This window comes from Leptopilina boulardi, unplaced genomic scaffold (assembly GCF_019393585.1).
Source record: "Leptopilina boulardi isolate dan_hultmark-lab unplaced genomic scaffold, ZJU_Lbou_2.1 LbouV2_386, whole genome shotgun sequence".
Lineage (NCBI taxonomy): Eukaryota > Metazoa > Arthropoda > Insecta > Hymenoptera > Figitidae > Leptopilina > Leptopilina boulardi.
The window spans coordinates 1,499,275-1,516,545 of NW_026137958.1; the positions used below are offsets into that span (position 1 = coordinate 1,499,275).

General features: G+C 24.0%; 2 protein-coding genes across 3 annotated transcripts in view; one reads left to right on the forward strand and one right to left on the reverse strand.

Moving 5' to 3' along the window:
• The window catches only part of LOC127288439 (metabotropic glutamate receptor 2), an 83,733-nt gene extending 74,180 nt beyond the window's left edge, over nt 1–9,553 (forward strand). For both annotated transcript variants that reach the window (XM_051315887.1, XM_051315886.1), the window contains 11 exons: nt 2,620–2,794; nt 3,529–3,635; nt 3,757–3,906; nt 4,783–4,916; nt 5,348–5,506; nt 5,918–6,084; nt 6,656–7,032; nt 7,645–7,796; nt 8,522–8,723; nt 8,859–9,207; nt 9,290–9,553. In XM_051315887.1, the coding sequence (XP_051171844.1) occupies nt 2,620–2,794; nt 3,529–3,635; nt 3,757–3,906; nt 4,783–4,916; nt 5,348–5,506; nt 5,918–6,084; nt 6,656–7,032; nt 7,645–7,796; nt 8,522–8,723; nt 8,859–9,085 (1,850 nt within the window). In that variant the 3' untranslated portion in view covers nt 9,086–9,207; nt 9,290–9,553. The remainder of the gene's footprint in view (nt 1–2,619; nt 2,795–3,528; nt 3,636–3,756; nt 3,907–4,782; nt 4,917–5,347; nt 5,507–5,917; nt 6,085–6,655; nt 7,033–7,644; nt 7,797–8,521; nt 8,724–8,858; nt 9,208–9,289) is intronic.
• A 3,175-nt stretch (nt 9,554–12,728) lies between these two features.
• LOC127288441 (COP9 signalosome complex subunit 7b) lies at nt 12,729–16,226 on the reverse strand. The gene is made up of 4 exons (XM_051315888.1): nt 16,133–16,226; nt 15,152–15,807; nt 14,843–15,017; nt 12,729–12,929 (listed from the first exon to the last, which is right to left on the reverse strand). Exons 2-4 carry the CDS (start codon nt 15,797–15,799, stop codon nt 12,895–12,897), a joined length of 858 nt encoding a protein of 285 aa, XP_051171845.1. The 5' UTR covers nt 15,800–15,807; nt 16,133–16,226; the 3' UTR covers nt 12,729–12,894.
• Nucleotides 16,227–17,271: the final 1,045 nt, after the last annotated feature.

The following is a 17,271-nucleotide window of genomic DNA, read 5'->3' on the forward strand; positions in this document are numbered from 1 at the left end:
TGAAAAAAAAAATTTATTTACTTCAAATAATCAATTACCTGTTTATTATCAAATATTTATTGAAATATTGAGTCAATTAAAAAGTATTTATTTCAAATACAGAAATTGGTTCAATTTTATTTAATTCAAATAAAAAATCATTTTGGTTCAAATAAATATTTATTTGATAATAATCAAGTAACCAATTGAATCAAATAAATTTTTTTTCACTGTAATAAATTATTATTTTTATTAATATTTACTTGGATTGGCTAAAACAATTACTAATATAAGTAATATTATTATAATATGCTAATTTTAATATTAATTGAATAAAGATCGAAATGAAAAAATAAAATTTGACATATGCGTTTTAGTGGTTGGTAAAAATGTAAAGTTTAGTGCGAAATTTGGTGAAAGCCTCTTCAATCTTAATAGATCACTAGAATGAATGGGTTTCGAACGAACAGAGGACTGAAACCACAGGTACCTGGTCGTACAGCCTATATCTATGTTGTTCGATTTATACGCATCACGTTTAACAGGATGTTCCTATAATGAGTGGAAGGGTTACCTATAAATCGTTTGTAATCTTGTATCCCATTATACATACAACCAACTGAATTACGCGCTTGTTCCTATACAATATACTCGTATAATACATATATATAACAAACTCACACACACACATGTAGGTATATATAAATATATAGCAATTCGTCCACAGATAACCGCAAAATATGCATTTTCATTTATCGCGCATTTTATTATATATACATTTTTGGATTATAGCCAGACAAGTGATATTTGATAATAATACATTTTGCCATTTCGATAACCCGCGCAGTCATTAGAGAGCTGAACAACTGACACTTTGCGATCAGATATAAAAATTTACGTCCCATTATTCACTATATACTGTATACTTTATTTACATATATATACTTTTTATAACCTTTACTTTATCAATAATTATATCAATGTTTTATTACTTTTATTTCATTAATAATGATGATAATAAACATTGATGAAAAACTTCATTTTTTTTCCGGGTCAGAAAATTTGAAAATTTTTGAAAAATAGTATTGGAATATTAAAGGGAACATTTTTCAAGATATAAATAATAATTACATATATATATGTAACGCGCTCTGAAGAAAGGGACCTTAGAAGCAAAAAATTATAGGTTATGTTTTGAAATTTTTAAGTGAAAATACACAAAGAGGATCAACTCTCAATACAAATTATTGATATTGAAGTCTTTATTACATTCAAAATATTCAATAAAAACTGATTTTAACATTTAAACATAACCTATAATTCGTTTGCTTCTAAGGTCCCTTTCTTCAGAACACGTCACATATATATTATATATTGTATAAAGATTTTGAAAATTAAATTTTGAATGACAATTTGATCATCTTTTTTATCCGACGTGTCGAACAAGTAATTAGCACGGCAACATAATTAACGAGTTAGCATCAAATTATTAATGATCATAAGATAAAGTGATTAATGTGTTCGTAAAATAGAAAATTTGAAATGTGATTTTAAATTCATTTGATTAAATTGAAATTTTATTAGCTCTTCATATTATCTTATTTCATTTATATTTTTTTGCTAAAGTAACTATAAATAATTGTATAATTACAATTATGAATTAAAAATTATTTCAGTTACAAATGTACCGTCGTTAAACCGGTTTCCCTATAAAACCCAATTTCCATCAAGTATAATAATAAAGCTTGCGCAAATAATTAATTTCACAACATGTAAATAATAATAAAATACATTAAAACATAAATTTACTAGAATTGAAAATTTTCATTTTATCACAATTTTGAAAAATTGATGAAAACTGGAACAACGATGTCACTGTATTATTATATTATTTTTATTATTATTATTATTATTATTATTATTATTATTATTATTATTTGTAATAATAATTATCGAAGTATTAATTAATTAAATATTACTAGTATTAAAATAATCGATTGTTAATTAAATTTGAATTAAGAGTAAAAACTACTAATTAAAGTAATTATAAGGTAAAAAATATTCTTTAAATTTCAGATCTGATTTAAAACGTTCATTTCCGGCAAAATGTAGAGCTAACAAAGGAAAATTAAGTCATTACATTTTTTTTTTTTTTTTAAAAAAAAAAGCGATTACAGTTTGATTATAAAGTTATAAAAAGATTTAAAAAGTTTAACTTTAAAAGTCAGAATATTTGCCATTTCTCTCAGAAGAAACTAGGTTTTCACTTTATTCCATTCATCTCTTTGACGTTTCTATCAAAATTTTATAATATATATATATATATTTCTATAAAATTGAGTACCAAACTTTTCTATAGGGTTATTAATTTTTCAAAACTATATATTTCCAAGAACAATATATTCGCAGGAATTGAAAGAAAGAAGTAAAATAAGAAGTGTAGCTGAATTTTTTTTGTCATCTTTCAAATATGTATATTATATGAATATCAGAATTTTATGAACTGAATAAAATTTACATTTAGAAATGTAATTTTTCCATTTGACATATTAGATATTATTACAATTCCATTTTTTTTCTATTTAAATAAACATTTTTAAATAAAAAAATGATAATATATAAAGAATATTTTTTGTTTAGAATTCTGGGAAGATCATTTTCAATGCCGATATCCAAATGCATCTTTAACACCATACAATGAAAAATACACACAACCATGCACAACGCAAGAACGTCTTACAAAGCAAAATACAGCATTTGAGGATCAACTTCAATTTGTTTCTGATGCAGTTATGGCATTCGCCTATGCCTTTCGGTATATAATTATATTTTACAATAAATATATATTATAATTTTTCCGGTATAATAATTTGAAAAAATTTTAAAACCTGAGAATCACAATAATTATTAAATTTCTTATGTTGCACTTTTGGAATATTACAAGATTAATTTAAGGGAATACACTAGAAATTCGATAAGAAAGAATCTAAGGAACCAAGAATTTTTTTCTCCCTTTTATAGAGATATTTTTACTTATATCAACTGTATTTGATACCAACATTCTATAAGAAATTTATTTTTAATTTTGGAATATTACAAAATAAATTTATTGTAATACATTTGAACCTCGATAAGCAAGAATCCAAGGGGACAAGAATTTTTTCTCCCTTTAAAAGGTATTTTCGCTTATTCAGGTTCGACTGTAATGCCAATATTTTGCAAAAAAAATTCTATTTAATTATAAAAATATATCAAAATTTTCAGGTAAAATAATTTTATAAATTGAATATTAAAATATTTCTCAAATTATCTTAGGAAATATATTTTAAAAATATTTACAAAATTTAATTTAATAATTTTGCAGGAGTATAGATAGAAATTAATAGATTTAAGTGCAACATTATCTTTAATAATTTACATTGATTCTCGGTAATGTATATTTAACTAATGTAACTGACTGAATAATTAAATTCCATTTTCTGTGAAATGTAAACGTAACTATAATCGTAAAACAGAATTTTAAAATTTAATATACATATATGTTTTCAGAAACATGCATAAGAAACTTTGTCATGGTAAGAAAGGACTTTGTGATGCTATGAGACCAACAAAAGGCACCGAGCTCTTGCAATATTTAAGAAATGTAGAATTTGAAGGTAAACAAATACTTTTTTTGACAAGTAAATAAATAAAGTAAATTATTTATTTAATTTATTTATTGTTAATTTAATAAAAAAAATTATTCTTCAAATAATAAATCACTTTATAAATTTCAAGGTTTAAGTGGAGATGAATTTAAGTTTGATTCAAATGGAGATGGACCCGCTAGATACAATATAATACATTTTAAACAAACTTCAACAGGAGTGTACAATTGGATTAGAGTGGGCAAATATCTCGATGGCAAATTGTTGCTCAATATGTCCGGTGAGTTTAATAATAATTATTATAATCTCATTATAATTAGAAGATAGTTAAAATAATTTTTTTTATAAGAATTAAATGCATTAATTGTCCTATAATTGAAAAAATACTATTGTGATAAAATAAATCTGCCCACATAATTAATGACTAGACAAATATATATACACTGTTCATTGGATAGAATAAACAAACTTTAATACTATTAAGTCAACTTTAATTTTAAGAGAATATTTAACGATCCGAAAAATTCAGATCATTATCGAGTACATTTATTTGCACCACTAATTACTCGCTGTTCGTTTTTAAAGTTCCGGATATTTTGTAAACCCCTTTTTTACATTAGCATACCTATCGTTCGAAAAAACAAATGCCTTTTAAATTTAATAAAATACGGAAAAAAACTTTGAAGTATTTATTATTCGTTTAAATAAACAATTAACTACCATTGTTTTACCATTTTGTGATTTTTTTAAAAACTTCATATTTATTTTTATTTATAAATATATTTTTTGATGCATAATTTTTCCAGCTGAATTAATAATAATTTTATGTATAGGCGAAATAAATAATGCCAAATAAAAGCGCGATCATATTAATGCATTATTATTAATTCCTATTTCTGGTAAACATATATGTTTCAAAAAAAAAATCCAGAATAATAGTATAGATTTATTTTCGTATAACAAACTTATCTCTTAAAAGCAATCAAACTTTGAAATTGAAGTAGTTTATATATATAGTTCTCAAAATCAAAAGACAGAAGCAAATCGATGCCTAACCAATTTCAATTCTGCGACTTGTGCCATTGTTGTGTGTATTGTCTATTGTATTGTCTAACATTATATCAAATTTAACAAATCCAATTTCGTAAACTTATAGAGGTGCAATTTAAACTTGGACATCCCCAACCACCAGAAAGTGTATGTTCATTACCCTGTGAAGATGGACAGGCAAAGAAATACGTTGAGGGAGAAAGATGCTGCTGGCATTGTTTCAATTGTACCCAATATCAGGTCAGATCCTTTGTAAACTGATAAATTGGTAAGCTTCCTGTCCTCTAGAGATAAGTCGTGAATTTCATGTATATATATATATATTGAGAAATATCGTTAATCCTTTGTTCTCTCGTGTACATAATCTATAATCTTCTCAGTATGTAACATTTGATTTTGAAAAAATTTTCCCAAGAAGAAAGAGAAGTGACTTTTTTTTTATATTTTATCCCATTGACAACAATAAGAACCTCTCATTAGTGATTATAATGTAAAAAGAAGAATATTAAATTTAAAATATGTAATTCAATCGCAACCTGATATTAAATTCAAGAAGAAAATCAAAATAATTGAATTTCTGAATATAAATGAATGGTAGAAATTTTACATTATTCATTTTGACAGTAAAAAATTCAAAGGTTTTAGAAGAAAAAAAAAATATTTTTCCATAGATACGAGATCCAGAGGATGAAACACAATGTGTTATGTGCCCTCAAGGCACAGTTCCTGATGAAACTCATTCCTATTGTCGTGATATACCGGAAGAGTTTTTAAGACCCGAAAGTGCTTGGGCCATTGGTGCAATGTCTTTCTCTACTACAGGAATATTGGTATAAAAAATAGTATAAAATAATTATTATTTTCACGAGCGCACATCAAACAATGACAACTCTTTCTATTATAAAAACAGTTATTTCACGTCTCAAATATCACTTTACTTTGCAAATATAAAATATTTATTCCAATAAAATATTCTTTATATATTTATCATTTATTTATAATTGATATTATTTACTGTATTTTTTTATTGTCCTGTGACAAAATATTCTAATTATTTATAAAATAATAATAATTAGTCTTCAAAATCCAATTATTATTATTTCAAATACAAGTTTATTTAATACAAAGAAAAATTATTTCGTTCATTAGAGATTGTTTTACGAGGCTTTGTGGAATGATTTAAAATAATATAATTAGTGAGCGAAGATTATTAATAATGAAAAAAAATCGTTTCTTTACAGATGACACTCTTCGTTGTGGGTGTATTTTTAAAATTCAACGACACGCCCGTTGTTCGAGCTTCCGGTAGAGAATTATCTTACATTCTTTTGTCCGGAATTTTATTGTGTTATCTAGTAACCTTCACTTTAATCCTACGACCATCCAACATTGTTTGTGGAATCCAGCGGTAAAATTAAAAAAAATAAAATAAAAAAATAATTCTTTTACAAAATCACAAAAAAAGTCAGTGACAGATCCAAAAATATTTTTTAAATACTTTTTTATTGCTTTTAAAATAAGATAATTTCGTGAGCTTTTTGTAAAAAAATAAATAGAAATTGATTAACTCCGATATCAAATTTTAAAATAACTCCGAATAACATATACTGAAAATAAGTAGCATTAATTTAAGAAAACCATATATACTTGTGCTTGATCCACTAATTTTTTTAATTCAAAAAATTTTTAATAACAAGAAAATATTGAAAATCAAATACGGACAAATACATGGGTTTTCTTGATTCAATACTGTTTCTTTTTTCAGTGTACTTACAGAAAATTAAAAGGCATTAAAATAATAAGCGTTGCAGCTTATTTTAATGCCTTTTAATTTTCTATGCTTATAAAAACTGATTGAACAATACAAAATTTTTCAAACTAAATATTTTATTTTTGGATATATCACTAAAATCTAAAAATATTTCAATAGCATAAAATATTTAAAATATAATATATAAAAATCTCGGTTTTTTTCACAGATTTACAGCTGGATTTTGCTTCACCGTAGTTTACGCAGCATTATTAACGAAAACCAATAGAATATCGCGAATTTTTAATGTGAATAAACATAGCGCAAAACGACCATCATTTATATCGCCAAAATCACAACTAATAATATGTTCGGGTCTCGTAAGTCTGCAAATACTTATTAATGGCGTTTGGATGATAATTGATCCGGCAAAAGCAATGCATCATTATCCAACGAGAGAGGACAATTTACTAGTTTGTAATAGTTACATTGACGCGAGTTATATGATTGCATTTACCTATCCCATTATACTTATTGTTATTTGCACGGTATATGCTGTACTAACCAGGAAAATACCGGAGGCATTTAACGAGAGTAAACACATCGGTAATTCAAACTATTTAATAATAATCGTAATAATAATAATAATAATAATAATAATGATATTGAAAACAAATATTTTAGGTAATGTACTATTTTATATATTTCTATTTTGAAACTGGTTTGTTGGTTGAATCGTTTCAAATATCGCAATATATATGAATTTTAGAAGCTTTACTATATATGTGAGAGTAATAAATTCTTTGAGTTTCATATATGATATAAGCGGAGTGAATACATAAATTCACGTATACCAAATTTCCCAATATTCCACTCGACAATTTTTTATCATTCCCCATGATTTCTATTTTATTTATTTATATTTACGTTTTATAAATAAAAAGTTTTTAATTCCCAAATCGAAAAACTTGGAAATGATTAATTAAAATATATACTTTTAATTGAAAATATGTTTTAATATATAAAAGATAATGTTTGGCTAGAAAACTATATATATATATGGATTCATTTAATTAAATATATATAAATGGTTTCCCCTCGTGTAAAAGTGAGCTTTCATTTAAATAAATTCAAATCATATATGGAATTTGATAGAATTTTTTCAATATTTTTTTAAATAAAGAGAAAAAAAAGTGAATAATTTTATTTTTAATATAGGTTTTACGATGTACACCACATGTGTAATTTGGCTTGCATTTGTCCCTCTGTATTTTGGTACCGGAAATCACGTGGCTCTAAGGATTACTTCGATGTCGATAACAATCAGCCTTTCGGCTTCCGTGACTATAGCTTGCCTCTTCAGTCCAAAGGTAAGGCGCATTCTACATCCGGGATAGTACCTTTAAACTTTCGTCTTCCGCAAGAAGTTTCCTGACGGCCAAGAAAGTTTTGCTCGATGCTAAACTCCAGCAATCATTGACCCCCCTTGATCGCTATCAAATTATACTTCTAACTGAATATAAATAAGGCAATTTACTTTTAGTGTCTATTCAGTTACCAAGAAACAGGATACTTCAAAGTATATATAAACCCAGAAAAAAAGAACTTTTTTTTTGTCATTTCTTTGAATTAAATTTTCGATTTAAAGATTGTTAAAAGTAAACAAATATTAAAAAAAACAATTTCTTTTTTTAAGTGAAATAAAATAATAATGTTAAATTGCTTTTATTTGATGTAAAAAAAAGAAATTGATTTATAATAATAATTAGACACGGTCTACTAATGGAGAGTTGGAAACCTTGGAAAGTGGAAAACTTTTTAGAAAAGTGCCATTACATCTTGTCACACTCAGAAAAAAGAAATTTCCGTTTTAGTGGGTTTTTTTTTCTTACTTCCTGTCACAATTTTTTTCAAAACAAGAAATACAAACTTCAAATGAAAATAATTTTGTTTATAATAAAAATTCTATTTGTGTCAAAACAAAATTTTTATTTAAAATAAAAATATCTCTGAGACAAATATATTTTTATTTAACTGCGCAAATAAATATTTGGTTTAAATAAAAATAAATTGTATATAAATTTTTTGTTTGCAGCTTTACATTATTTTAATTCGCCCGGAGAGAAATGTCAGACAGAGTATGATGCCAAATCGACACAATACAACAAAAAGTTCCGGACTCACTAACGCATCGAATTTAATGGCACCTGTCACTTTGACAGCGGTTACTTGTGATCAAAATAAAGCTGTCAAAAGGCATGTTACTACTACCATGGACTGTTCCACTCAAAGTGAAAGTAAGTTTCTAAATATTGAACGAAAATTGAATTGAAAAACTACTAAAAGGAAAGAATTATTATTCCCCTACAAAAATGGAATCCCTTTTTCCTCTCTATCATACAATTTCTGAATTTCTAATACAAATGTTTTAGATTACGAGATGGAATCAACAAATAAAAAGAATGGTAAACCACCACCTTCATTGATCTCGCGTTCAACTCAAACGTTAGCGAACCACAATGAGGGTGATTCAAATTCAATAACATCAGTGGTGTCGAAGGAAACGAATAAAAATTCTAAAGAAAATTCCGTTACTACGAAGGAATTGAATACAAGGATAGGGAATGGACCCGTAAGCCAAAATGACGTTTCTTTATAGCAGGAATACGTTTCGCAAGATATTTCATTGATAGAAGCAAACCTCACGCCAATATCTAAGGAACCAGTGATCGTATAGAAAAATTCAAATAGATATAATGTAGAATTTAAAATAAAAAAAAGGTACATGTTTATTTTATTTTTATTTATAGTATATTTCAAAAATAAAAAAAAAGTTATTTTAAATTTATAAACTTTATTTCAGAATTACCGAAATACCGCGTATATAAGCTACATTAATACAAAACGGAAAATGAAAAACAAAAATACGTACTGAATAAAATATTCCTATATATATAGCTGTGAGCATTGTTATAAAGAAAAAAAAATTAACATCATTTTTTCTGTTAATATATATATATGAATGCTCATTGATTAGTTAATTTTATATTAATAATAAATTAAAAAGAACATAAAAAAAAGTTTTTTTTAAATGAAAATTGAATTCACTTACAAAAGTTTTATTTATAGAAATTTTTGTTATTTTAAATTAAAAATTGTATAATTTTAATGAATAATTTATTATTCACAATTTAAACTTTTTCATTTAATAAATTAAAAAATTAAATTTAATATTTAAATTTAAAATTTAAAGGAAAACAATTAAAAAATGTATTAATTAATTTTTCTAAATTTTAACTTAAATTGATTTAAATTAACTTTTAAATTAGAATAATATTGTTCTCCATTAGCAAAATATTTTTGAAAACTATTCGTTCAACAAAGAAAAAACCAGTGGAAAATATACAGGGAAAGACTTTATTAATTATAAGATCACGTTATAGTAGTTGTAATAATGAGATTTAATAAAAATTTAAATAATTTATTCTACAAATAATGTACAATATTAAAGTTTTCAAAAATATTTTTTTTTTTTGCAATAAAAAACAGCGTTTTAATTTACGAGATGCTTTCTAATTTTATGATTTTTTGCTCCAAATGAAAGAATGTAAATGTTTTTAATTCGTGTATATTAAAAACAACTTTTTCGATTCATTAAAATTCAACTAAACATATCAATATTTAATTACTCAACTATGTATTTATTCTCTATAAATTAATAATGAATTTTTTCGTTTTTAACATAATATTTAATCATTTTTACTTTAAGTTGAGAGTGTTTCTTTGAAAAAAAAAATTTCAAATAATTAAAGAAATCGAATATACAGGGTAACGCATAAACAAATATTGTTATTTAAAAAATTACAAATGTTAATTTATTAAATTATTATTAAAAAACTACTATAAATTTTTTTCAAAAAATCATTAATCCTTTAGGAAAAAATAAATTAAATAACGACAAGTAGAAACTTTTTCAATCTATAAATGTTTTTTTAAATTCTGAATTACAAAAAAAAAAAATTTACTCACGTATTAAATTCTAGTTACTCTGTATAATCGAAATTCTATTTCTCTCTGTGATGAAATTATCGTAAATCATTATAATCAACGCATTTTAAATCATCAAAATAAAAAAGTTACGTGTGCGTTACAAGAGCTCTGCGAAAAATAAATTATTTTATATATAATTAAATATTGTATTTATTGTAATTAAATGAAATTGTACTGAAATATTAAAAACAAAAATAACCGTTTAAGATTACGGAATCATTAGATAATGAATTTGTAAATAAACAAAATTGAAATGACAGCGTTTATAAAAATGTAGAAAATACATCAAGTAATTTAAATCGTTGTAAATAAAAGTTCAACGTACATTTAAAAATCATAAGTTTAGAAAAATAATTTAAAAAATGTTCAAATTGGTTTCATTTTTTTTTTTTTTTTAACATGGCCTGCACTTAACAATTTTAATGAATTCTTCGATTTTTTACTAATTTCAATAACTAAATTCTACAAATATTCTCATTTTTCTTCAACAATAAATTATTAATTCCACAATTATGTTAATTAGTTATTTTCAAAAATTTATTAGTTTTAATTCGATATCAACTATAGATATCCATCAATGTAATGATTGCAATTAAAAAACATTATATCAGATTCAAAACATAAATTTAAAAAAAAAGTAGAATTCAATATATTTAGAAAAATATTGAAAATATTCGTAGAGAAAATGCGTATATCTATAAATTTATATCGTCATAAAATTTGCGAACTAATTATAGATATTATTTTGTAATTAAAGAAAAATCGAACATTTTTTTTTTTCAATATTTGGCAATTTCCGATCCTCTTAATCTGCAGGCTATAGGAATTGCAAAACTTAGAAATATGTGATAAAAAGAAAGGATTTATTGAAACTTATAAAAATAATGTTAATATATAACGACGATAAAACCGCCTAATTAATAAATAATATTATAAGAATTCAATACATGTCTAACGAAATGTTTTTAATATACTAGTTTATTGTAAATACGAAAAACATGAAGTATATATATATATAAATATAAATGATATAGGAAATTTAAGAAACCTACTCCAATTATATAAATTCTAGACATAATTAATTTAAGGATTAATATACTAACATATCGAAATTATCGAGATATATTAATTTGATTTCACAAAAAAAAAACGTATCAATCAGAATTGAAAACTGTTTTTTATTGTTAATAAAGTTTTTGTTTAAAGGAAAAAGTTTTTGCTTTATAAAATTACTACATTCTCATCATTATAATTTCATTCAAATTGTGAAATTTAATGAAAATATTCAAAGTAGGCTTTTAACAATATCTGAGCCCAATGATAAAAGCTTACTTAGACTCTTACTTTCAATTAAATTTCATAAAAATTATATTATTAATCTCTTGAATGTAAATAACAAGAATGTTTATTTTGTAAATAAAACTTTAATTTATAAAAAAAAAAATCAATAATGCATATATCGCATACACAATCAACAAGTGATGAATGATAGAGTAATTTAAAAAATTTTAAATACATACAGTAGAACCTTCCGGATTGAACTCTAATTTTTAAAATTTTTGTCATTACTACATTATGTATTAAAAATTTTAATTATTTTTCAAAATATTGCGGAAGTGAAAATAATCAATAATCATCGTTAATGTTTAATATCAAAAGTGTAAGAAAATCGAAAAATAATCTGAGAGGTTCCTCTGTATTTGTTTTCGTATAGTGAAAATTATATATTATATAATTTCACAAGACCAACAATAAGTTCATAATTTTCATTGCGAGTTATTTAAGAATTAAAAAAAAAAATAAACACGAATATGTAAATAAACAATTTATATATTGTTCGAAACACGTCGATAGTTTTAAAACTATAATATATAAGAATTCGAAATCATCGGTTAATCATTACACATGTTTAAAAATAATAATTTTCAAGTATATAAGAAAGTAGAACATCTTTTTGTGTTTAATTGTATGAATAAATTTTCATCGAAATGTGTTCTTGAGCTATGGATATTTTAAATATATATATAAAAATATATTTCATAAGACCAACAGGTCTGCCAATGAAATTAAAAAAAAAATGTATCAGAATAATAAATAATATGCAAACATTAAAAAAAAGCATTCATCACTTCATCGAGAATTTGAAAAGAAGGATATTTTATTTTCTCATATATAATAATGTTGTAACATATAATATATATTATGTTATAACATAATATGTTTTTTTTATTATTATAAATAAATAATCATAATTCTTCGGAAGAGATGAAATTTATTTTCGAAAAATACAAAAATTACAGATAGAATGATGATGTCCTTACATCATTGTTACAGTAGATTAAATCCATGCCATTGCCACAAAGTTTTCACTTTAATATCGATCCCAGAGCATCCCCAATTTTCTGATCACAATCATTGTCAGTTCATGCTGTCGTCAATCAGATTCGAAGGCCCTGAAAATCCCGATTGGTCCAATAATTTAAGACTGATTCGATCATTTAAAAAAATTGTAGAAGAGGTTTAAAAACACCAAAGTTAAAATATTCGTTCAACTATAGAAATTCATCAACTACTTTACTGTTAAATTAAAAAAAAAAAAGGAATTTTTCAAATTTTATTTCCATATCTAATATTCCTCTCTAAATATTTTTTGTTTATAAATATACAAAAAATTTATATAAAAGAATACGAATGAAATAAAACAAATTGAATTTGTTTATTAATATTTTTACCGAGAATAATTTTTCGTTAAAAAGGATGAGGCATTAAGGGGACAGAGAAATATCAAAGCCTCGCTAAAATAAGTTAATTTTTATTACATTAGCAATTACAACTCTTTAATCCAACAATTTTTTTTTTCTTCATGGCTAGACTAAATAACTTCCATAATGTCGATCATAAAACAATGATTCTCAATTATTAAAAAACAGATTAATATACTATTCTTACTAGAAACGTAAAGCTCTTGTTCGATTTTTTTTTTTGTTAAATGTACTTTTAAATATAAAACATATTTTTTCTATAAAGTTCGATACATAATAATTATTATTAGAAATGTACTATGTAATACTGACTGTGCAATAAAGCACGAGGAACTAAAGTAGTATTTTAAAACACGAATCTGATAAGAATATTGAAAACAAAGAAACAAGTATATTTGGGAAAAAGATGCTTGTAATTAATTTAATATTACAATAATATTGATAAATATTACAATTATAATTAATATTTATAATATTTAATATTATATTATTAATAATAATTCAATATTATTAATTAATAATAAATTAATTGCAATTTTTTTGTCATTCATTTGGAAAAAAATTATTAACCAGATAAAGATGAAAAACATGAAAGGAAAATAATTTCCCAAGAAACATGAAAGTGTGAAATAGACAAGAAACGAGATTTTTCTTTTCATTTTAAAAATTAATCTCTACTCTAGGAACTAGGCAATTTTCTAGAGAAATACAATTTACTTCTTTGGTGGAGAAAAGCAATATTTAATCGACATAAAGACGATATCGTTAATATCAGTTTTTCTTTATTATTTAGTTAACTTCAATTATAGTGTACTTTAGTACCTTTCGATGATCTTACAAATATTTCGAATTATTAAATAAAAAGCGATATCATTATCACAGGGTAAAAATCACAAGTTCATTTATTGTAAGTTTTAATTCGCATTCTATTATGCGAAATATGACGTGTAAGGCAAATACTAACGACAGAAAAATTGAAATTGTACAAAAAAACGCAGTCTGAACCAGTACGATATAGCAATAATAATTAACTTTCAAGTCTTTCAAGCTCAAACTCTCAAAAAATATCTACGAAAAAACTATGTCTGAGCTTGAAATTCCAATATTATACACTTTCTGTTACATATAACTTAACAATAATAATAATAATTTGAAGATTTTTATCTTCCACCCTGATTTGCTTTTTCTTTGCAGTCTTAAACCATCATCGAATAAATATATATATGTATATAAATATTATAAATTACTAAGGGACAAATTATTAATAAATTTCCTTTTAGTTTTTATATTATTATCTCAGAGGATATTTCATATAGTTTAACTTTTAAAAATATTTAATATTTTTCAAGGAAATTTAATATATTTATTAATATCATATCGAATAATTATAATTGTTCGATATATTAAATATATTTAAAAGTCTATAAAATTTAAATAAAACGAAAAATGAAAATAAACATTTTTTTTTTTTAAAGAAAATTATTTAGTTTCAACAGATAAATTTGAAGATTTGAAAAAAGTATAGTCCTGAATTTTAATCTTGGAAAAACGAACGTGAAAAATCTTGAATGTTTTACTAGATTTCTAAGGCTTCCAGAACTTACCGCTTCCTCTAAAACCCTTCGTCTTTTGTTGTTTTTTCTTTGCATCTGGAGGAACCGATAATGCCTCTCTACCAGATTCACTTCCCCCTGCACTTGTACCACTACCGGCCATGTCGGCTTCTTGAACACCACCTCCGCCAGCTTGAGCAGCAAGTAGTTTCTTAATATTTGCAATCTATAAAAAATTTAATTTAAATCCATAAATTTATCTTATATTTGTAAAATAAAAATTAATTATAGAAAATTGAGAAAACAATGAAATAGAAGACAAATTTAAAAAAAAGAGTCTAAATCGAAATTGTTACTCACTTCTTGTTGAATTTTCTCTTTATGATGTGTTGCTTTTTGTTTTTCAAGATTTGCTTTTGCAACTTGCTGTTCAATGCAGGCTAAAATTGTATCACAAGCCTGACCCCAAGCCGATAATGTTTCAGCAACAGTTCCTGCATCACCTGGTCTAACATCACGACCAAGTCCAGCAAAATCAACTTCAAGCTGTGAATTTCTTTGATCCAATTTACCATTAATAATATCTGCATATATTGCTTCTATAATTAAATCTTCTAGATCGCGAACATTTTTTATATCCAATTCTTCCAAAAGAACTGAATATGGTATACACTTTGACTTTGTCGCTAATGTCACAATTGTCAAGTGTTGAAGTTTCTTTTTTTGCGTTGGCGTTAATTCCAAAAGATTATCTTTATTATCTAAATATTGTTTGTACGTTCCATAGGCAAATAAATTAAGAGTATTCCAATATGCGGCATGTGGTCCATTCTCAAGTTCCTTGATATTTGGCATATCCAATAATTCACCAAAAACATTGACACCTGGAGTTTCAATTGCTTGTTTTATTAATTCGAGAGCCGCTGCTCCTTTAGCTGTTTTTGCCAATAATACAAATTGTTCTAGAGGATTATTTGCAGTCTTTTCCGTGTTAGAGGCTCCCATCATAATTTTTTCTAAAATTGAAAAATTTAATTTCAGAGTTAAATTATGTAATATAATTTTTACAATATTATTTATTAATGTAAACAAATTATAATATGTAAAAAAAAGAGATATAAAAAATAGCTCGTAAATGAACAACTGATTTTGTTTACAAAAAATAATGATATATAAGCCGGATTTTTATTTTTGAGGTTAGGAATCAATAATTGTTAACAGTGTCAATCGTTCAATTGATATTATGCTGATTATGCTTGATTTATATTGTTTATGTTTCGTGAAAAAAATATTTAGATGTTAAAAAAGTTAAAAATATAGAAATAGACTTTTAATACTCACTACAATCTTACAAAATCACAAGTTTATTTTTAACAAGTGTCATTGATCAGAAAACTCCAAACTAGTACAGTACAGCACAAAAGTAACAAAACAATCATAATGCGCATGACATCATATCATGATGCTGCTTGACGCGCATTTTTTTGAAAAGAATTTTACAAATATTTTTGTTCGAAATTTTTGCAAACTATTTAACGAAATGAAAATTTTAACAAGCTATTTATTTATACCTGTTTAAATAGAAATAAATAAACTAAAATTACTTACCATGATATGTAAACTTTTTAATTAAACACTTTAACACACAACACTTATTAAAAAAATAATTTCAGAAAAAAATATTTTGCAATGTATATTTTTTTTAATTATACATTGAAGAAATGGGTGAGGGTTAATTTTAATATTTATATCATCTTGACAGCTTTTTCAATTCATAATTAAATAAAATTTCGCAAAGAAAATGCGATTTAAAAAAAATATTTCACAGTAATATGTAAATTTAAAAATTTTCAATAACAAAATTAAATATCAGTCAATAATAAATTTTTTCAATAATTTAAAACAATATGTAACCTGTAAAAAAGTATATGTACAAAAAATATATTAATTAAAAATTAGGGATGGAAACCAAAATTTTATGATCTACAATTGATTTTTAAAATATACATTTTAACAGTTTTTCATTTTCCAAATTGTTTAAGAAACTAAATAATTATAATTAAATAATATTATAATAATATATTTAATTACAAAAACAGAAAAGAATTGAAATCGGAATCTTAAAAATGTTGAAACAGTTCTTGAAATTATTACAAATTTAATTAATTACATAATTAATGTATAGTAATAGTAATAATTATTATTAATTCAATTAATTACGTAATTAATAAAAAATTTCTCAAATTGTTAAAATTGAAATAAATAGTGAAAATGTTATAAAAGAATTAACGAAATTTGGGTTTCCATCCTAATGAAAAACATAACGTGTAATGGAAAATTATTCTCACCACGATGAATCATCTGAAAATAAAAATAAAATTAGACATATATTTAACAATATCAGTTTGATATTGTCATATCAAAAATAGTTAATAAACTCTCAAAACTTAATCAGCGAATGATGTATCGCTGATTTAAAT

Bases quoted from the DNA above. Each gene is read 5' to 3' on its own strand.
- LOC127288441 (XM_051315888.1), bottom strand. From the start codon at position 15,799: ATGATGGGAGCCTCTAACACGGAAAAGACTGCAAATAATCCTCTAGAA. The intron at 15,018-15,151 runs GTGAGTAACAAT...AATTTTTTATAG, and splicing joins AAGAGAAAATTCAACAAGAA to ATTGCAAATATTAAGAAACT. The intron at 12,930-14,842 runs GTAAGTTCTGGA...CGGGATTTTCAG, and splicing joins GAAGGGTTTTAGAGGAAGCG to GGCCTTCGAATCTGATTGAC.